This window comes from Bos grunniens, chromosome 14 (genome assembly GCF_055505025.1).
Source record: "Bos grunniens cultivar Pamir isolate PY7600 chromosome 14, Bosgru_T2T1.0, whole genome shotgun sequence".
Lineage (NCBI taxonomy): Eukaryota > Metazoa > Chordata > Mammalia > Artiodactyla > Bovidae > Bos > Bos grunniens.
Genome location: NC_141178.1, coordinates 30,103,248 through 30,125,615, shown reverse-complemented (window position 1 = coordinate 30,125,615; position 22,368 = coordinate 30,103,248). Strand labels below are relative to the sequence as shown.

The 22,368-nt window shown below is 35.7% G+C and overlaps 1 protein-coding gene across 3 annotated transcripts in view; it reads left to right on the top strand.

Annotated features, from left to right (window-relative positions):
- The window catches only part of CSMD3 (CUB and Sushi multiple domains 3), a 1,478,779-nt gene that overhangs the window by 1,437,839 nt on the left and 18,572 nt on the right, over positions 1 to 22,368 (top strand). For all 3 annotated transcript variants that reach the window (XM_086335396.1, XM_086335395.1, XM_086335397.1), the window contains 3 exons: positions 9,328 to 9,439; positions 11,708 to 11,887; positions 14,567 to 14,632. In XM_086335396.1, the coding sequence (XP_086191522.1) occupies positions 9,328 to 9,439; positions 11,708 to 11,887; positions 14,567 to 14,632 (358 nt within the window). The remainder of the gene's footprint in view (positions 1 to 9,327; positions 9,440 to 11,707; positions 11,888 to 14,566; positions 14,633 to 22,368) is intronic.

Sequence of the window (22,368 nt, the reverse complement as noted above, 5' to 3'; positions counted from 1 at the left end):
ATTTTATGTAGAGATTCAGGAACATTTTCATTATAGGGGCCATAGGGGAGCGATAGTGCATACTGATTCCAAAAGAAAATAGCCAATTTACAGGTTACCCAATTGCCTTGTGTCACAGGGTTTTCTAAATTGTGCTATTTTCTGTGAAATTCAGTGTGAACCTGAGGAACATCTATTTCTAAAGGAAGTGCTCATCAAAGGTGCCATATTTCTGTTGCTAAAAATAGTTATCATTTATCTACAGTTCAGGCACAGTATGAACATTGATTTGATAGTTTTTCCAATTCTTCCTGTTTGCCTCAGGTTGTCGAAGTAACACAAAAGTGTAAAGAAGTGTCTTGGTCTCTATTATGTTGATGATTTCAGAAAACTTTAGATTCATATCTCCATAAAATGTTTATCAACTGATCGAGATCATGAAAAATAAGCAACTAGCTAAATAGCATTAACCCTCATTATATAAGCCAATAAACTGAAACAAAACAAAGCAGGTCAATGGCAGTATTTTTATAGAATACAGAATTTCGGTGTTAGTGTCTATACACTAAATCAGATGGCTTTCTAAAGAATCTGTGTCCTTTTTTAGTAAATACCCTTTGAAATAATAGAAATGAATAGAATTGAGTTTAGAATGCCACTGCTGCTAAGTCACTTCAGTCATGTCCAACTCTGTGCGACCCCGTGGACTGCAGCATACTAGGCTTCTCCATCCATGGGATTCTCCAGGCAAGAACACTGGAGTAGGTTGCCATTTCCTTCTCCAATGCATGAAAGTGAAAAGTGAAATGGAAGTCTCTCAGTCGTGTTCGACTCTTAGCGACCCCATGGACTACAGTCTACCAGGCTCCTCCATCCATGGGATTCTCCAGGCAGCAGTACTGGAGTGGGATGCCATTGCCTTCTCCCAAGTTTAGAATAGTCATCCATTAAAATGAATAGAATCATTCACTCTGCATTTTAAGAATTCTATTATAATCACTGAAAAATGTTTTCACAAAGTTAAACTATTATTTAGATATTAAACATATATTAGATCATTATATTCTCTCTAGATAAATATGAATAGGCTAGATTTAAGATATGTTAAAATCTATATGTATATTTATACTAATCTCTATGAAAATTAGAAATGAAATACTAAGTATGTTAAATTATGGACGTCAACTTTCTTACACATTTATGGCAGATATATGTGTATGTCTGTATATATACTTATTATATATATTTATATGTAAATTATGTTTACTAAACCTATGTAGAGCTAACAGAATAAAAAATGTTATGTAATTCTAATATCAATTTATTGGTGGGTAGCAAATAAATATGGTCTTATATAACTAGAAAAGGTATAGCTAGCAGTTGATGAAAACCCTTGCTTACAAGAAGAATTATTTTGAACTAGCTTAAAACTAAAGACATTATAAGCCATGTGTAGGTTTGTCCCAGGCCACAAGAAAAGAGATCTGGGTGAGACTCATCAAGCCTAAAATCTAGGAACTGGACGACAGTACTAAGTCTCTTCCATTACTCTGCATTTATATACTTCATTTTCTTTCTCTGTAGATTGGCCATATGGCAAAATGTGTATCGTTTCTATTTACATCTCAGTCACATACGGAGAAGGCAATGGCAACCCACTCCAGTACTCTTGCCTGGAAAATCCCACGGACGGAGGAGCTGGTAGGCTGCAGTCCATGGGGTCTCAAAGAGTCAGACACAACTGAGCAACTTCCCTTTCACTTTTCACTTTCACTTTTCATTTCCTTCATTGGAGAAGGAAATGGCAACCCACTCCAGTGTTCTTGCCTGGAGAATCCCAGGGAAGGGGGAGCCTGGTGGGCTGCTGTCTATGGGGTTGCACAGAGTCGGACACGACTGAATCAACTTAGCAGTAGCAGCATATACAGCAAGATTGTCTTGATCTCAGTTTCAGATATCCAGAGACAGAATCAAAATGTTCCAACTTTTGTATCTATCTCTGGTCTGATCAAGTGACCGGTAGTGAGTTAAATAAAATCATAGCTGTGGTTAGCCCACTTCTAGGAGGGGCAGGAGAAAAGGGAAAGTTATGAATTACAGAAGCACTCTGCGTTTCTTAATTTTATTTTTAATATGTTTATTTGTTCATTCTCCTTTTCTATAAAGATTTATGTAGTAGATTTTTGGACATTGATATAATTATTAAAATATAGGAATATATCTCTTGTAAGGGATGTCAAACACTCTAGCATTAGAAAAAAAAGTATTAAAAGTAATTTCTCTTTTTATCTAAAATATTGTTACTTGGAACAATTTTAGCTAGTAAGGAAAATTGCTGTCAAAATGATTGATGCAATGTCCAGATTAATTATGGAGGAAATACCAAACACAAATATTTTGCTAACTGCTTATTACTCTAAATTGAGCTCTGGTATTTAGAAGACACATTATATTGATTTAGGACATGTTATGTAAAGGTATTATAAAGTATTTTTAATTTGACTTTTAGATATTTAATTCTAAGTTATTTAACACTTGGATATTTAACCCTACCAAAATATCCTTGATGAAAAGCTCTGTCTTGACTACGAGACTAAAAAGCATCCACAACTGAGGAGTAGGGAGACAGAAATAATCAACTAAAGACAACATGATCAACTATTTGTGATCATCCAGGATTGGTCATAAAGTAATGCTGCTGCTGCTGCTAAGTCGCTTCCGTCCTGTCCAACTTTGTGCGACTCCATAGACGGCAGCCCACCAGGTTCCCCTATCCCTGGGATCCTCCAGGCAAGAATATTGGAGTGGGTTGCCATTTCCTTCTCCAATGCATGAAAGTGAAAGTGAAGTCTCTCAGTCGTGTCCCACTCCTATTGACCCCATGGACTGCAGCCTACCAGGCTCCTCTGTCCATGGGATTTGCCAGGCAAGAGAACTGGAGTGGGTTGCCATTGCCTTCTCCGAAAGTAACGCTCACTTCAGTTCAGTTCAGTCGCTCAGTTGTGTCCGAACCTTTGCGACCCCATGAATTGCAGCATGCCAGGCCTCCCTGTCCATCACCAACTCCCGGAGTTCACCCAGATTCACATCCATCGAGTTGGGATGCCATCCAGCCATCTCATCCTCTGTTGTCCCCTTCTCCTCCTGCCCTCAATCCCTCCTAGCATCAGAGTCTTTTCCAATGAGTCAACTCTTTGCATGAGGTGGCCAAAGTACTGGAGTTTCATCTTTAGCATCATTCCTTCCAAAGAACACCCAGAACTGATCACCTTTAGAATGGACTGGTTGGATCTCCTTGCAGTCCAAGGGACTCTCAAGAGTCTTCTCCAACACCACAGTTCAAAAGCATCAGTTCTTCGGTGTTCAGCTTTCTTCACAGTCCAACTCTCACATCCATACATGACTACTGGAAAAACCATAGCCTTGACTAGATGGACCTTTGTTGGCAAAGTAATGTCTCTGCTTTGGAATATGCTATCTAGGTTGGTCATAACTTTTCTTCCAAGGAGTAAGCATCTTTTAATTTCATGGCTGCAATCATGAAAATAATGCTAGAAGTGGACAAATAGATAAAGGCAAGCCATATTGAGGAAATTTGAATTTTTGGTTGTGTTTTGGTTTGGGTTTTTTGGGGCCATTCCTTACAGCATGTGGAATAGTTCCCTGATCAGGGATGGAACCTAGACTCTTCGCAGTGATAGTGAGGAGTCCTAACCACTGGACCACCATGGAGTTCCCTGCATCTCTATAAAGAAATATAAGGTCTGTTGAGTTGCCTCTAAAACTTGCCTTTCTTACGTTTGGTTACTTTATGTGATGATCCCTACAAAATATGTGGAAGTATGATTTTTAGATTAAATGACTCTTCTAAAATAAAAAAACAAAACAACTGTAGCAATTATATATGAATTCCAGTTTGTAATTGAAATAAGTACATAAGTACATTGAATATTACATAGTGTTTTGTTACATTAAATGGTGAATATCATAACATGAATTTTAAAGCAAAAGAGTAAAATTAAACTTTTAAAATTAAAATATTCTGATTATTTTGAATAAAAATTCTTAAAACACCTTAATTCAATTTTTCTCAGGGCCCAAAATTGATGCTCAGTGAAAATCCCTTGCATCTTAAGCATCTTAAACATATGTGTTATCCTTTTGTTTTTATGACTTTGTCTTTTTACTTCAATTTTGTTAATTTTAATTTATCAAAATTTTATTAGAAGCTGCCTCAATTTTCCTTGGGCAAAATGTTTAATATAACTATAAAAATACTAAAAAACACCAATATACAACATTTAAAAGAGGGAATAAAGAGTTAAAGAAGATAAGTCATACTTACTAATTAGATATATCATAATTTTCAATGCATTTGCAAACAACATACTAATTTGAAACAATTTAAAGAAAATTTTATTTAAACATTAACTGCAATTAAAATGATATGGATTTTTAAAAATCTTGATATAAAAATAATTTTTAAAATTAATTCTTGCATTATATATAATTACTTATACACATAACACTTGTATTAGTAAATATTGGTAAGAAAATTGTTCATAAATTATTTTACAAGAATTTTCAGAATTATATAATGGAAAAAATTTTATGATGCTTGTCACCTCACGCGAAGAGTTGACTCATTGGAAAAGACTCTGATGCTGGGAGGGATTGAGGGCAGGAGGAGAAGAGGACAACAGAGGATGAGATGGCTGGATGGCATCACAGACTCGATGAACATAAGTTTGAGTGAACTCCAGGAGTTGGTGATGGACAGGGAGGCCTGGCGTGCTGCAATTCATGGGGTCTCAAAGACTTGGAACCAACTGAGCGATTAAACTGAACTGTTTTTCTACAAATTTTCAAGTTATTTATGTTAGAAATTATTTATAGTCAGAAGGGAATTTACATGGCAAGTTGGAAAAGGATGCAGAGATATGTAAAATATACAATTAAGTGTATTGATCTCTGGAAAATTATTAATTAAAAATTCAGTAATATTTAGAAAACATTTTATAATATGTTTAGAGCATTTTGAAATATTTAGTTTTTTTTTTTTTTTTTTTTGGCTGGCTGCACTGTGGCTTGCCAGATCCTAATTCCCCACCCAGGAATCAAACCCATGTGATCTACACTGAGAGTATGGAATAATAACTAGTGGACCCCCAGGGAAGTCTCTAGAGAATATTTTGATGGTTGATTTGAGTGTAACAAATTCTGAATAAAAATCAGTTTCTAAATCTGTGTAATTCTAGATCTATTAAATATTTGGTGTAGATATTTGTGGGGCTTCCCTGGTGACTCATTCGGTAAAGAGTCCGCCTGCAATACAGGAGACCATGGTTTGATCCCTGGATCGAGAAAATGCCCTGGAGGAGGAAATGGCTACCCACTCCAATATTTTTGCCTGGGAAATCCCATGGACAGAGGAGCCTGGCGGGCTACGGTCTGTGGGTTCCAAGAGTCAGACAGGACTTAGCAACTAAACCACCACCACCAGATATTTGTGAATTTGACAAAAATTTTACTATTTAAATGTGTTAATGATGTATGGAAAAACTGTAGATTTTAGTTCTATGGTATCTGGTTAATATATAAATCAGTATTTATTATGACTTCAGAAAAGATTACAGATGTTAGGAAAAAGCCTTACAAGTTTAAAAAAAAGAATGTAATCCATCATGTTTCTCATTCCTTACTAATATAAAGGTTGCTGAAATAACCCAAATGTACTTTTCAAAGAACAAATAATGATTTAACTTTATTAAATTATGGAAAGGATATCACTGCATTTTAAGAACCCGATAGACTTGTTAAACCTTTTTAAGTAGTCAAATAATTTTATACTAAGTCATTAGTCCCCATCCCTTTAGTTGGTCCAACATTTTCAAGACTCCCGAGCTCTTGATATATGGTGGTGAATAACATAGAACCCTTGGCTGAGAGAAGCTGTTTTGGTGTGTGGGTCAAATGGAAGAGAGTATTTTATAGGATAGGTTGATAACACTGATAAAAATGAAAGGAACTATGGAAGCACATAAGAGACAGTTTTCCTGATCTGTTTACTGCAAGGAGAGCTTTCTAGAAACTTTATCTGAGCTAAATCTTTTAAGGTAAGATCTAAGAAAAAATTAGTTTGGAAATACATACCATGTGGAAGGAACAGTGTCAAAACATGCATGCATTATGGGGACTGCAAAAGTTCAATATTATACGAGCACAATCTGAGTAAAATAAGTGGTTAATGGTGATGCTAGAGAGATGGCTAGTGATCAGATTATGGAGGCTTTTATAAGTCAAGTTAGCATGGTGTAGCTTTATCTTTTGAGGGATAAGCCCGTAAAGATTTTAAAAAGGATAATGTTAAAGTCGAACTTTCATGTTGAACAAATCACTCTAACTTCCAAGTGAAAAATAAATTTAACATGGTCAAGATTAGAGAAGTGGAGACAGGTTAGATGATTATTATAATTGGCTATAATAGTAATTTTCAAAGTTTGGTCCTTGATCTGCAGCAGCAATATTACCTAGGAACTTGGAAATGTGGATTTAGGAATCTCCCCCAGATTTACTTAGTCAGAAATTCCTGAGGGAGGCTCAGCTCTTTGTTTGGAAAAGCCCTTCTGGTGATTAAGATATCTGCTAAAGTTGGAGAATCATTGAGAATCAATGTCAAGGACTGAAATAAGTTGTATATGTGGAGAAAAGGGAAGGGGACAGTTTCAGAAAAATTTAGGAAGTAAAATGGTAGATTAAGAGGGGAGATTTATGGGTGAAGGGTGGCCATTAACTGAGATTTAGCTAAAATAATATTGCTGGGTTGATTGAGGTGATGGTTTTTGGAGAGCTGGCCTTACAAAAGAACAAAATTGCCAAGTCTATATGATCAGGTGTATAAATCACACAAGGAAGTAAAAAATCTGTAGCACCATATTGTACAACTTCAGAGAGTATATGAATGGCATGCTCTGGAGCATAATTTGAAGGATTTGGTGTCTCAGTGGTAAAGAATCGACACGTCAGTGCAGATTTAATCCCTGGGTCCGGAAGATTCCCTGGAGAAGGAAATGGTAACTTACTCCAGTATTCTTCTGGGGAATTCTATGGACATAGGAGTCTGGTGGGCTACAGTCCATAGGGTCAGTCACAAATAGTCAGACATGACTGAGCAACTTAGCACATATTGAATACAGCATGAAAAGTGCTCCCTGGAGTAGAGCAGTATAGTAGCACTGGACAAAATCAGGCTTTAAGAGGGTAAGAAATTTCCTGGATGCAGAGATGAGGCTGTAATGGAAGACATTATATGAGAAAACTGGAAGGATAAAGGCTGTTATGAGAATGATTATTGGAACTGAATGTTTTGTTTGTAGCATAATTCTTGCTAATATCAAGAATATGAAGATGGTGGAATATAGCTGGTCTCAATATGAAAAGCCTTAAGGCAACAATTGAACATTTTCAGACTCCACACAGTGGGGAAGGCTGAAGTGGCAGACTCTAATAATCCTTATCTTCTCCTGTCTCTAATTCCTTAATAAATCCTGGTATTTTCTCCCTGTAATATATTTTAAGTAAACAACCTCCTTTCTATGTCTGTTGCCACAAGTTGGTCAAACTTTATCCACTCAAATCTAAAATGGCAACACAAGCTTCATAATTAGAATTACTGTTCATCATTCTTCTGTTTTGTGGTTTCCCCATACCGTGGCTAGTTTAATTTTTAAAAAATATTATTTTCTACAGAAATTTTAGTTGCTCTGAAAGCTTTAGCAATTTTATGTTTTTATTTGAGAGATTCAAACACTATAGCCTGCTATTTGAGATTCTTCAGAAACTGATTATATCTCTGTTCTAATAATTACTGCTGGAATTTATTTAAAATTTATGTCCCATGCCTATATGGAGTGAATATATTCTATTTAATCCTTATATCTCAAATTAAATAATATCATCTTCACTTTTATATAGAGAATTAAGTTTCAAAGAGGAGATAGAACTTATTCAAGTAAGATCAAAGTTAAAGCCAAGTATACATGCCTCTGGGATCTATTTTCTTTTTCAGCTGTATCTCTTTGTTTACCACTTTTCTCCCAAATCCCCAGTTCACTGTGTAAATTATCCATGTTAACTAACCAAAAGTCCTCTTTTTTCCTAAACTATTAATATCATGGTATATGTTTTAACCACTATGTATTTTCTCTTAATATTATCTTTTCTACTATTATATCAGTTGTTTTCAAACTTCAATGTTCATTAAAATCTCTTGGCTGCTAAGTCACTTCAGTCGTGTCCATGTTCTGTACGACCCTATAGACGGCAGCCCACCAGGCTCCCCCATCCCTGAGATTCTCCAGGCAAGAACACTGGATTGGGTTGCCATTTCCTTCTCCAGTGCATGAAAGTGAAAAGTGAAAGTGAAGTCGCTCAGTCGTGTCCAACTCTTAGCGACCCCATGGACTGCAGCCTACCAGGCTCCTCCGCCCATGGGATTTTCCAGGCAAGAGTACTGGAGTGGGGTGCCATTGCCTTATCCAAAATCTCTTGGAGGACTTGTTAAATCACAAATAACTGGTTGCTAAGATTCCAGAGTTGCTATTTCTGACAAGTTCCTAGGTGATGCTGAAGTTGCTGGTCTGGGACCCCACCTTGAGAACCTTTGTTCTATATATTTATACAAGTTGAATATCCCTTAAAAGATCCCCTGGAGGAGGGAATAGCAACCCACTCCAGTATTCTTGCCCGGAGAATCCCATGGACGGAGAAGCCTAGTGAGCCCATGGAGTCGCAAAGAGTCAGACACAACTGAGCGACTAACTCTAAAAGCTTAGAGCAAATAACGTCTTCCATTGTATTTTTCTGTTACCAATACAACCTTCAGTAAACACCTTCATGTCTAATCTCATATTGAATTTACTGTCCTCCATATTCATTTGCCTCTTATGTTTTTAGTTATCTTTATTTCTGCATATGTCTTTGTCCATCTTCATGTATATATCTTTATTTAACTCTTTGTTTGTCTATCTTATGTTTATATATAGCTTATCGACCTTTTGGCATCTTACAAATTTTCTTCAAATTACAATGGCAAAAAGTTTGACTTCTGTGTATACATTATATTCAAGCATTTGATGCTGAATGTACACAGAGATCTGTTACTTTTTTTCTTTGGTCTTTTTTTCCCCATGTTTACTTTAAATCAGATTTCCATTTTCTTCCAACCTCTACCATTCAGAATTTCTTTTGAAAGCATTTTGTCATCCATATTTTTTTTTATTTTTTCTGTCTGTTGCTGCATTTGAAGTTACACTGGAATATTTGTTTTTTGTCTGTAATTTGCTTTAGGTGGGAAGTGTTGTGCAGTTCCACTGCAAAAAAGGACATCTTCTTCAAGGGTCTACAACACGGACTTGCCTTCCTGACCTCACATGGAGTGGAATTCAGCCTGAGTGCATACGTAAGCATAAGAAATTATACTTATAAGGGATAAGACTTTATATGCATTATTTTCCAAGTGTGAAAATAAATTTATGTCCATGTAAATGGTGAGTCACATTATTTCTAGGTTATTATAAAACATAATTCACATATATAGTGTTATTACTATAGCATACCCCCGTGCCCGGTGAGGAGCATTATTTTTCAAGAAGCCAGAAGGCACAGGGAACAGTTGTGTTCTTTTTGAAAAGCTCTTGTAACTGTGTTCAGTTTGGTCACATGGTGATTTTAGATAATGATGATTTTTTAGTTCATAGAATTGTACCTATGAATCTGAAGTACTGTGAGATATAGGAGGCTCCAACATAGCGACTCAATCTTTTTTTTGCTTTTTTGTTAAACTCTCTGAGAACCTGAGTAAAGCTAGAAACATCCATGAAAAGAAATATGCATGTATACCTTAACCAAATCATTGAATATTGCTTAGAATTTCCTTAAGCTTCTAAATGTGCACTGACCATAAGTTGGAAGAATGTTCTAACCAGATTGAATAAGAAAAAAGATTAGTAAACCATCTTTTTTGAATTATAGTTAGAAATAAATTTTAGCTGGTGAGTTATCCTTCCCCCCCCCACCCCCCACCCCCGCCCTCTTACTTCCTCATTTTAATCTCTTCCTCCATCTTTTTTGGGTGGGGAGAAAAATAAAGAGTAAGCAGGAATAGAAATACTAATCAGAATGACATCTAGTTTTTAGGATTTCCTGAAGTCCAAATAAGTCCTGCGAATTTACTCTGTCCCTGTCAGAATCATCCAAATAATAATGGGGGTTTATGTGGATCCACAGTTTACTGAAAAGCAGTGGAACACTCCACTGAGAAGTCATGTCACATGCCTGGCTGACTTATACTTAAATACAGCAAAATTCCCTAAAAGAGAATTTCTTACAGTGTGTACGTACTTTAGAACAGCTGTGTGGGATGTGACTAGACCTTTCATAGTAAACCAAGATTCTTTGGAGACCTGCACTTGGCATATGACTTAAATAAAATTAAGTAGCTTCTGTTACTGCAGAGCATATCAGAATTTCTAATATGTGCATAATTAGGGTTAAGAATATAGCAGAAACAGACTATTTGTGTTTATTTCCCTAATGAGAATGGACTTTTATTAACTGAGTTGTATTAAATATAATCCATATAACATTATTTTTTACATGTGTTAAAATATTAGATATTATTTACAGTTTGGTTGTTTCTCCACTAAGAAAAGAATGCAAAAATTATTTTCCAAACAAATTTGTCCACAGAACATTCTTTCTCAGACAGGGTCTGTATTCATGAACACATGATTAGATATGTCTTGTTTAGCAAGAGAAGTCTTCATAGCATCTCTTTCTGACTAAGAATGTGGTGGTTATCATAAGACACAAAACAGGTAAACTGAGGGGCAGGGTCAAGTAGTGTCATAAGTGAAATAGTGGAGTTAAGACAGAGATTTAGTAATGGGTAAAACCATGGAGGAAAGGAGACAAAAAAATCAAATGAATGAAAAATTACTGCTAGCATATGGACCCAAAATATGGCCAGAAAATGCCATGTGTAAAAAATTATTAAGTTGTACTTTCTACATTAGGATTATTACTAGCAAAGCAACATATTGAATTGTTACTGAATTTAACTTTAGAAAACATACCTTTTAATTTAAGTAAATATAGTAAATGAAAAATTACAAAATAATATTTCCTAAACTGGTACAGAAAATCTGAGTTTGATAAACTTTAAGAGTTATCTTACTGCAGGAGTTAATAGATTCTTTAAAATGCTAATATATACTGACTCTCCAAAATACATCTTTTATTTTTTCTCTATTTATTTTTTAACATCCACCAGTGTTCCAGAGATGATTGTTTAGAAAATGCTAGTCTGTGAAAACATTTACATTTACCTTGATAAGCTTCCCTTGATGCACTGGAATATCTAAAAGTATATTTATATAAAGGCATTGCTATTGTTTAGTCCCTAAGTCATGTCTGACTCTTTTACGACCCCATAAAAGAGCCAGGCTCCTCTGTCCATGGGATTTCCCAGGCAAGAATACTGGAATGGGTGGCCATCCAGGGACTGAACCTGCATCTCCTGCATTAGGCTCATTCTTTACTACTGAGTTACCAAGGAAGCCCGTATAAAGGCGTTAACATACCTATAAAAATATATAATGATTCCAATCTCAAAATTTTTTAACATGTCTGTAAAACTGAACATTTTTTTTTCCTTTATTTAACATAGCCCACAGCTGTAAACAGCCAGAAACTCCTGCTCATGCAAATGTAGTAGGAATGGACCTTCCATCCCATGGGTATACATTAGTTTATACCTGCCAGCCTGGCTTCTTCTTAGCTGGTGGAACAGAACATAGAGTGTGTAGATCTGATAACACCTGGACTGGAAAAGTTCCTGTTTGTGAAGGTAAGCTTTCTCTATAAAAGCTGGCAGCAGAAGATTTTGTACTGACTTGGCTTTCCTCAGATATAAGAGAGAAAAAAAATAATTAACTTAGGAACAAAAGTAGTAGTGATGCAGTCATTTCATGCTCTGTTTTTTTCTTCTTACCTTTATTACTTTTCCTAGTTCTCTGCTCACAGTAAGTGTATTAGTTTTCTAGGGCCACCATAAAAAGGTACTGTAAGCTGGATGGCTTAAAAGAATAGAAATTTATTCTCTCACAGTTCTGAGGCCAGAAACCCAAACTCAAGGTGTCAGCAAGGCCCTGTATCCTCGGAGGGCTCTAGGGAAGAATCATTCCTTACCTTTTCCTAGCTTCCTATGGCTTCTTGCTATCCCTGGCATTGCTTGGCTCCTAAAGGCCTCCTAAATTCTGCTTCTATTTTCGTATGGCCTTTTTTCCGATGTATCTCTGCATGTCCTCCTCACTTAGAAAAGCAGCAGTCATTGGATTTAAGGATTATCTCAGTAATATGTCACCTCAAGATTCCCACCTTTTTACATCTTCAAAAACTCTGTTTCCAAATTAGGTCATGTTCTGAGGTTCCTGGTGAACATGAATTTGGAACATACAATATTCAACGCACTTCAGTACTGAAAATTGCTCCCAGCATTCCTGAGTTTATATCCTTCTGGTAGAGTAAATCTGATAGAAAGCCTTTCCCCAAATTCGGTTAGGAAAGCAGTATCCAGAAGTCTGATTGTCACAGTTTTTAATATAATCAGTCTCCAAATTCATTTCTCAGTCAGGGTTATATGACAGTTTGACCATATCTAGGTGATGTGTTTACCTGTAGCTGCTTTACTCGATCAGGACAATCTCCATCTGGACAAGATATAATGAGTTTAAGAGAGGAAAAACAGTTTCCAGAAGAAGGAATAAAATAAGTTTTTCTAGAATTCTTAATAAAGTCATCAATACATTTTTTTCAGGCCTTTAGTTCTTGATGTCTTGAAGCATTCACAAATGTAAATGACCTCCTTGTGAAATGTTTCACTCTCTTTGCCTCTGTCGGGCACTACAGATTTCTTTTCTTTCCAAAGTTTTTTCATGATAGAAATCCCTTCTATGTGAGATCTTATTCTTTTATTCACTTGTCATTGTCTTTCTCCACTCTCCTATCCTTTCATCTGCCCTTTTCCAACTAGAATATAAGCTAAAAAAAAAAAAAAAAAAGCCAGAAACTTTGTCAATGTATTTACAAGTTTAATTTTGAACACTTGCAGTGCCTTATATGTGAAAAGTGTTTAATCAGTATTTGTTGAATAAATAAATATTTTATCTCCTCAAATCTTTGGTTACACATTCTCCATTTCCTTTTTAAGCTTAATGTTTTCTATCTATCTTTTCTAAAGCTCAGTTCTTTGTTTTCTCTTCCTTTCACTCAATGTTCTCTCCCTAGGTGATCCAATTCATTCAAGCCAATGACTTAGTCTCCTCTAAGAAGGTTATTTACAAATTAATATTTCTAGCTCATATATCTGCTCTTAGTCCCAGACTTATATTTTCAATTGCTTACATGATATTGCTTCTTGAATTTCTCAAAGATATTTAAATAATACATGCAAATACAAACTCATCAATTTCCCTTCACCATTGTTGTCTCTTGATGTTCCCTAACTTAGTGGTACCATCATCACATAATAAATAGAAATCTAGTAATCACCTTTGACATCTTCCTGTCCCTTTAAGTCCACCAGAATTTGAGTAGCTTTAAACAAAAAAATCTATCCACTTCTCAGTTTATCATCACTACTACAGCAGTTTAACTCAGCATTATCTCTACTGAGACTACTGAAATGGCCTTCTAATTTCTCTGTCCAAATCGATACCTACTTGTTTCCAAATTGTTCTCTATCTTTCAGCCAAGGTGATGTTCACCCAAATAACTTCTCTGTAAAGCCTTTAAAGACATTACATTGCTCTTAGGTAAAAGATGTACGTCTTTACAGGTCCACAAGCACTGCATATCACAGCTGATTCAACTTTGCAGATATTCAGCACCTCACATGATTCTGGGCTCATTTTGGTTTGGCTTGAAACTCTAAGTCTTTACTTTTGAGTCTAGTTGATTTCTTATGACACCATGGGATACCTTAACAATTTTTTTAATTCAGTTTTTATTCCTCTTTCTTTTTTGGCCATGCCACAGAGCTTGTGGGATCCTAGTTGCCTGACCAGGGATTGAACCTGGGCCTGGCCTATAAAGAAGCTGAGTACTAACCACAGGATCACCAGTGAATTCCCTATAGTTTTTAACTCCTAAACATGAAACCTATCCAAATTATTTGTCTTTAAGCAATAGGAACATACCCTTAGCCCTCAGCTTCAATGTTGGAATCAATTATTTCCGTGTTGATTTATGCCTTTAAAATAAGAAATAGGATGCAAAAATGCTAAGGTAGCACTAATATTCTCTTTGCCACACTGGATTCTAATGAAGATAATTATTAAAATTGTTAGCTGTACAACAGTAATGTTGAGTGGGGACTGAGATGCTATAGTGAACAGAACATTTTGGAGAAAGTTATGATATGTCAGAGAATAAAATTGACAAGGCATCACATTGTGTATGTGTGTGTCTGTGTATGTGTGTTATTAATTATATTAAATTTTGTAAACGTTTTTGTTTCTTTTCATAGCTGGTTCCAAAATATTGGTGAAAGATCCTAGACCTGCACTTGGAACACCCAGCCCAAAGCTAAGTGGTTAGTCCTTTCAAATGCTTTTCTAGTAGTCATGGTTTCTAAAGGTGTTCATTGACAAAGTGACAACCATTTATTTAGAAAACTATATTTCAACATGGGAAAATGGTGCATTTTACTGTTTTGAATTTGAAATTTAAAAATGTATATGATCAGATGTTGAACTTCAAGCAGTGTAATACTGTGACATGTTAATATTCCAAAAATATTTTGTATAGTTCTCTCTATGAAATTTCCCTTCAAGAATATCTGCAAATAGCTATAAAATAATGGCAATGTTTTATTTAAAATACTAAAATCAAAATGAGGCTTATATATAATTTTTAAATATAATTTTTCTAAAGAAGGAACCAAATACACTTGGAGAGTAAAAGTTTACCAACTTCTAGAACTTGTTCAGTTTATTTTCAATGATTTGATTTAAAAATAAAATTATTTAATCATTAAACATAGGGAACTTGAAGTTCTACAACCATAATGTAATTCCCATTTTATACACTGCCTACCCTAAGACTCTGGAAAAGATACTTTCTACACCTGGGCCTCCATTTCTTTATCTGTACAAAAAAATAATAATAATGATTAGATTAATATGAACGAACTTCATTGAAATGAAGTACAAAGTGCCTAGCTCATGGTAGGGCCTCAGTATATGAGACCTGCTTTTTAACATATTAGTAACTATTATATTTACATGGTAGAAATGAAAAGCTACACATAGAATTAAAGCCTCAGCATCTAATCTTTACCTTGGAAATAGATTTGGTCCAGTTGTAATTAGCCAGGTACGATGTTAGAATGTGATATTTGTTGGTTTCAGAAGTTCTCAGTGTACATATGGTAAAACTGGACTGCCTACAAAAAAAAAAAAAAAATCAGTCTGAAAAACTTATTTTTTTCAACAGTCAGTGGAAACAAACTGAATTTCTCTAAAGTAACCAATGAATATGTCATCATAAGAGAGAAGGCATTTCATGGAATCAGAAAACCAGAATGGTCAATCAATGCCCAGAACTCTCCAAGAAAGATGCTTTCTCTGGGAGCCAGAAGGGTGCTCAGAATAATAGCTCCAGCACATAGCGTATAACCCTAGACTGTCTTCAGCAAAATATGGCCAGTATCCACCATTCAAGCTGACAGTTTTTTTTAAAGCATATGGAAGAACTAAGCAAAAACCTAATATGTGTGATATAATATTTTAAAAAATTGTTAGTTGCTCAGTCATGTCCAACTCTCTGCAACCCCATGGAGTGGTATAATATATATACATATAAATATTTCTCATCAATCAATGAAATAATATATATTTTCTTTAAAATTTCATGGGAAAGCTATGAGAATTGATCATATATCAAGAAATAAATAAATCTACATAAATTTCAAAGCAAAGTTAGTCTTATCTGACCATGACACAGTTCAAAGTCAATAAGAAAATGGATAATTTTTTTAAATGCCTCAGTGTTTGGAAATTAAGAACAAAATGAATACTAATGAATAATTTATGAATTGAGGAAGAAATCAAAATGGAAAATATAGCAAGAGAGCTTAATTATGCTGAAAAATCTAAATATCAAAACTTGGGGACTAGCAGAGGTAAAGATGTGAAGGAAATATAAAGCTTTAAACCTTTATATTAGAAGAAAAAAAAGCCTCAGAATTGATTAATGTCCTATTAAGAATATATAAAAAGTATAATGGAATGACAAAAATAAAGCAGAATTCAATATAATATAAATGAACAAATAAACCAAAAATATCTGAAGATAAAATAATCTCAACAGAGCCAAAGGTAGTTCTTTTAAAAAAATGTTCAAAGTGAAAGTTTCCTGGTAAGATTGATCAAGAAAGGAACAAAAATTAAATAACATTTCAAAAGGAAATGTGATAACTAGAGAATATATTGAATAAATTAATACTATATAACAGAAAATACCAGACAACCTTAACCTGCCTCCTGAGAAATCTGTATGCAAATCAAGAAGCAACAATTAAAACTGGTCATGGAACAGTAACTGGTTCAAAATTGGTATAGGAGTACATCAAGGTTGTATTCTGTCACAGTTCTTATTCACCTTATATGCAGAGTACATCATGCAAAATGCTGGACTGGATGAAGCTCAAGCTGGAATCAAGATTGCCAGGAGAAATATCAATAACCTCAGATATGCAGATAACACCATCCTAATGTGGAAGAAAGCAAAGAGAAACTAAAGAGCTTCTTGATGAAGGTGAAATAGGAGAGTAAAAAAGCTGACTTAAAACTGAATATTCAAAAAACTAAGATCATGGCATCTAGTCCCATCACTAAATGGCAAATAGATGGGGGAAAAATGAAAAACATGGCAGACTTTATTTTCTTGGGCTCCAACCACTGTGAATGGTGAATGCAGCTATGAAATTAAAAGACACTTGCTCCTTGGAAGAAAAGCTATGACAAACCTAGACAACATATTAAAAAGCAGAGACGTCACTTTGCTGATAAAGGTCCATATAGTCAAAGCTATGGTTTTGTCAAAGCTTACAGATGTGAGTTGGACTATAAAGCAGACTGAGCACCAAAGAGTTGATGCTTTCAAACTGTGGTGCTGGAGAAGACTCTTGAGAGTCCTTTGGACAGCAAGGAGATTAAACCAATCAATCAGAAAGGAAATCAGTCCTGAATATGCATTGGAAGGACTGATGCTGAAACTGAAGCACCAATACTTTAGCCACCTGATTTGAAGAGTTGACTCATTGGAAAAGACCCTGGGAAAGATTGAAGGCAGGAGGAAAAGAGGGTGATAGAAGATGAGATGGATAGATGTCATCACTGAACCAATGGTCATGAGTGATAGTAGCTCAGTTGTGTCCAACTCTTTGCAAGCCCATGGATGTAGCCAGCCAGGCTCCTCTGTCCATGGAATTCTCAAAGCAAGAATACTGGAGTCGGTTGCCATTTCCTTCTCCAGGGTAATGGACATGAGTTTGAGCAAAACTCCAGGAGATAGTGAAGGACAGGGAAGTCCATGGATTCACAAAAAGTCTGGCAAACCTGAGTGACTAAACAACAGAAATTACATAATTGTCAATTTTTAAAAAGTTAAATATTGACAAGTTACTCAAAAAGTATATCTTAACTAATAGGAGAAATATGAACAATACTGTAAGAAATAAAGTAGTAGTAAAAGCTATTTCCACAAGAAAAAAATATGCCTCTACTGATAAGCTCTACACAATTTTGAAGGAACAGAAGAGATCATCTCAGTTTTATAAAAACTATTAAAGAAGCTCATTTTATGGGTCCAGTATAACTCTAATAACTCAAGTAAAGACATTATAAAAAGGAAAAAATTATAGGCCCATTTGATATAGGATTATACATTAAGAAGTCCTACTTAAAACCTTAGTGAATTAGATATACTTAGTGAATTAAATTGACTCTTGAACAGCAAGTGGATTAAAGGTGCTAGCAGTCAGTGCAATCAAAAAACCTGTGTGTAGCTTGTAGTCAACCCTCAGTCTGTGTTTTTCTTTACCCAAGATTCCTTTGTATTTGTGATTCTACATCCATGAATTCAGCCAATCATGGATCAGTATAGTAGTACTCTAGTATTTACTATGGAAAAAAATCTGTGCATAAGTGGAGCCTCACAGTTTAAATCCATGTTGTTCAAGGATCAACTGTACAACATTATCATAAAGATGAAACCATTGACAAATTGTTTTAATGATAGATATACATAGATATTTTCATGATATGTAACTAATCCTTAAACATAATCTATCACATTAAAAAAGTAACATCACAAATTATGAACACCACAATGCTTGTACAGAAACTATTTTATAAGACTGAACATCTGTTTATAATTTTTAAAGAGTTTTAATAAATTAGAAAGAAAAAGAATTTCTTTAACCTGGGTAAAGGTAGCTATAAAACTGTAGAGCAATTTCATCTAAAGTGGGAAAATATTAGAAACATTTCATTTAAAATCATGACACAGTGATTAGACTACCCCAAACAAACAATAATTTGGCAGTGGTATCAAAGTCAGGAACATGGCAGTGCTATGAGGTCCATGAAACAAAGTTTAAATTCAAAATGTCTTGAAAAAAAAAAAGATGATAATCATCGTCTTCTTCCTTTTCATTGTGCTTCACATCAGCTTTAGTTGGATAACATTTTAGAGTTTACAAGAACTACTGAATAAGTAGTTTAAATATTTAATTTAAATCACATTTAAATTTCATATTAGGCTCAACAATAGAAAGTATTATCATCTCCATTGTACATATGGATTTAAATGACCAAATGGTGTCTACCTCCCAGCCTATCATGACTCACATTTCTTGGTTATGTGTGAGAAAGGTGGAGGGTGGTGGTGGCATGCTGGAGCCTCCAGGTAGAGCTTTGCTTTAGGTAGAGCTTTGCTTTAGCCAGTTCTGTGCATTCGTCCAAATTCTGCATTCAGTGATGTCATATTCCTGGTTTGAAAACTGCAATTATGGAAATATAGATATACTATAGAATGCAAATACTATTAAATCAATTTGTAGATTTGTTTTCTGAAGTGCCAGTTGTTAAACATTTACAACCACATCAATAATTTATCCTGATACAGTGTAGCTGCTGCCAGTATCTACTTTTTTTCATTGCTGTGTTCTGCCATTGGAGTTCTCTTTAATCTCTTTTAACCAACCTTCTTAATTCCCCTAAGCACCATGGACAAGATCACCAGATGTAGCAGATTTTTGTTAAATATTCAGAAGTAGCAAAGAAAAATCATAGTACAGGCCAGGGGGAGATAAACAATGAGAAAGATAAGAACAGCACATTTATTGAGTACCTACTAATTTGCCAGGCACTGCTATTAGAATCTCTTTCTCCCTTGCTGCTCCTCTTACCTCTCCAACTGGGAGTCCGTTACCTCCAAATTCCAGATCTTTCTAGTGTAGGATAATTTAACTGGTCACTCCCTCCTCAAAACAATTTTAGGTATATTTTTTAAATTAACTGCTCTTTAAGTTGAACGGTTCTATGAAGACATACAAGACTTTCTAGAACTAACTCTCCCAAAGATGTCCTTTTCATTATAGGGGACTGGAATGCAAAAGTAGGAAGTCAAGAAACACCTGGAGTAACAGGCAAATTTGGCCTTGGAATACGGAATGAAGCAGGGCAAGACTAATAGAGTTTTGCCAAGGAAATGCACTGCTCATAGCAAACACCCTTTTCCAACAACACAAGAGAAGACTCTACATGTGGACATCACCAGATGGTCAACACCAAAGTCAGATTGATTATATTCTTTGCAGCCAAAGATGGAGAAGCTCTATACAGTCAGCAAAATCAAGACTGGGAGCTGACTGTGGCTCAGATTATGAACTCCTTATTGCCAAATTCAGATTCAAATTGCAGAAAGTGGGGGAAATCACTAGACCGTTCAGGTATGACCTAAATCAAATCCCTTATGACTATACAGTGGAAGTGAGAAATAGATGTAAGGGAATAGATCTGATAGACAGAGTGACTGATGAACTATGGATGGAGGTTCATGACATTGTACAGGAGGCAGGAATCAAGACCATCCCCAAGAAAAAGAAATGCAAAAAAGAAAAATGGCTGTCTGAGGAGGCCTTACAAATAGCTGTGAAAAGAAGAGAAGCCAAAAGCAAAGGAGAAAAGCAAAGATATACCCATTTGAATGCAGAGTTCCAAAGAATAGCAAGAAAAGATAAGAAAGCCTTCCTCAGCGATCAGTGCAAAGAAATAGAGGAAAACAATAGAATGGGAAAGACTAGAGATCTCTTCAAGAAAATTAGAGATACCAAGGGAACATTTCATGCAAAGATAGGATAGATAAAGGACAGAAAAGGTATGGACCTAACAGAAGCATATTAAGAAGAGGTGGTGTTTTTCTTTCTGGCTTACTTCACTCTAGGGTTCAGGATTGGGAACACATGTACACCCGTGGTGGATTCATGTTGATGTATGGCAAAACCAATACAATATTGTAAAGTAATTAGCCTCTAATTAAAATAAATAAATTAAAAAAAAAAAAAGCAGAATACACAGAACTGTACAAAAAAGATCTTCACGACCCAGATAATCACAAAGGTGTGATCACTCACCTAGAGCCAGACATCCTGGAATGTGAAGTCATGTGGACCTTAGGAAGCATCACTACAAACAAAGCTAGTGGAGGTGATGGAATTCCAGTTGAGCTATTTCAAATCCTGAAAGATGATGCTGTGACAGTGCTGCACTCAATATGCCAGCAAATTTGGAAAACTCAGCAGTGGCCACAGGACTTGAAAAGTCAGTTTTCATTCCAATCGCAAATAAAGGCAATGCCAAAGAATGCTCAAATTACTGCACAGTTGAACTCATCTCACACGCTAGTAAAGTAATGCTCAAAATTCTCCAAGCCAGGCTTTAACAATACATGAACCATGAACTTCCAGATGTTCAAGCTGGTTTTAGAAAAGGCAGAGGAACCTGATATCTAACTTCCAACATCTGCTGGATTATCAAATAAGCAAGAGAGTTCCAGAAAAAAAAAAACATCTATTTCTGCTTTATTGACTATGCCAAAGCCTTTGACTCTGTGGATCACAATAAACTGTGGAAAATTCTGAAAGAGATAGGAATACCAGACCACCTGACCTGCCTCTTGAGAAACCTATATACAGGTCAGGAAGCAACAGTTAGAACTGGACATGGAACAACAGACTGGTTCCAAATAGGAAAAGGAGTATGTCAAGGCTGTATATTGTCACCCTGCTTATTTAACTTATATGCAGAGTACATTATGAGAAACGCTGGGCTGGAAGAAGCACAAGCTGGAATCAAGATTGCCAGGAGAAATATCAATAACCTCAGATATGCAGATGACACCACCTTTATGGCAGAAAGCGAAGAACTAAAGAGCCTCTTGATGAGAGTGAAAAAGTTAGCTTGAAGCTCAACATTCAGAAAACTAAGATCATGGCATTTGGTCCCATCACTTCATGACAAATAGATGGGGAAATAGTAGAAGCAATATCAGACTTTAATTTTTTGGCTCCAAAATCACTGCAGATGGTGATTGCAGCCATAAAATTAAAAGATGCTTACCTCTTGGAAAGAAAGTTATGACCAACTTAGATACCATATTAAAGAGCAGAGACATTACTTTGCCAACAAATGTCTGTCTCGTCAAGGCTATGGTTTTTCCAGTAGTCATGTATGGATGTGAGAGTTGAACTATAAAGAAAGCTGAGTGCTGAAGAGTTGATGTTTTTTAACTATGGTATTGGAGAAGACTCTTGAGAGTCCCTTGGACTGCAAGGAGATCCAACCAGTCCATCCTAAACTAAATCAGTTCTGGGCGTTCATTGGAAGGACTGATGTTGAAGCTGAAACCCCAATACTTTGGCCATCTGATGCGAAGAACTGACTCATTTGAAAAGACCCTGATGCTGGGGAAGATTGAGGGCAGGAGGAGAAGGGGACAACAGAGGATGAGATGGTTGGATGGCATCATGGACTCAGTGGACATGGGTTTGGTAGACTCCCGTAGTTGATGATGGATAGAGAGGCCTGGCGTGCTGCAGTTCATGGGATCGCAAAGAGTCGGACACAACTGAGCGACTGATCTGAACTGAACTGAAGGTGCTTACCAAATCAAAGACTTTTTACCAGTACATTGTATTACATTTTTAGGTAAGGTCTCTTTTACATACAGAGCACAGCTTTGTAGTTTGAGGTTTGGGAACGG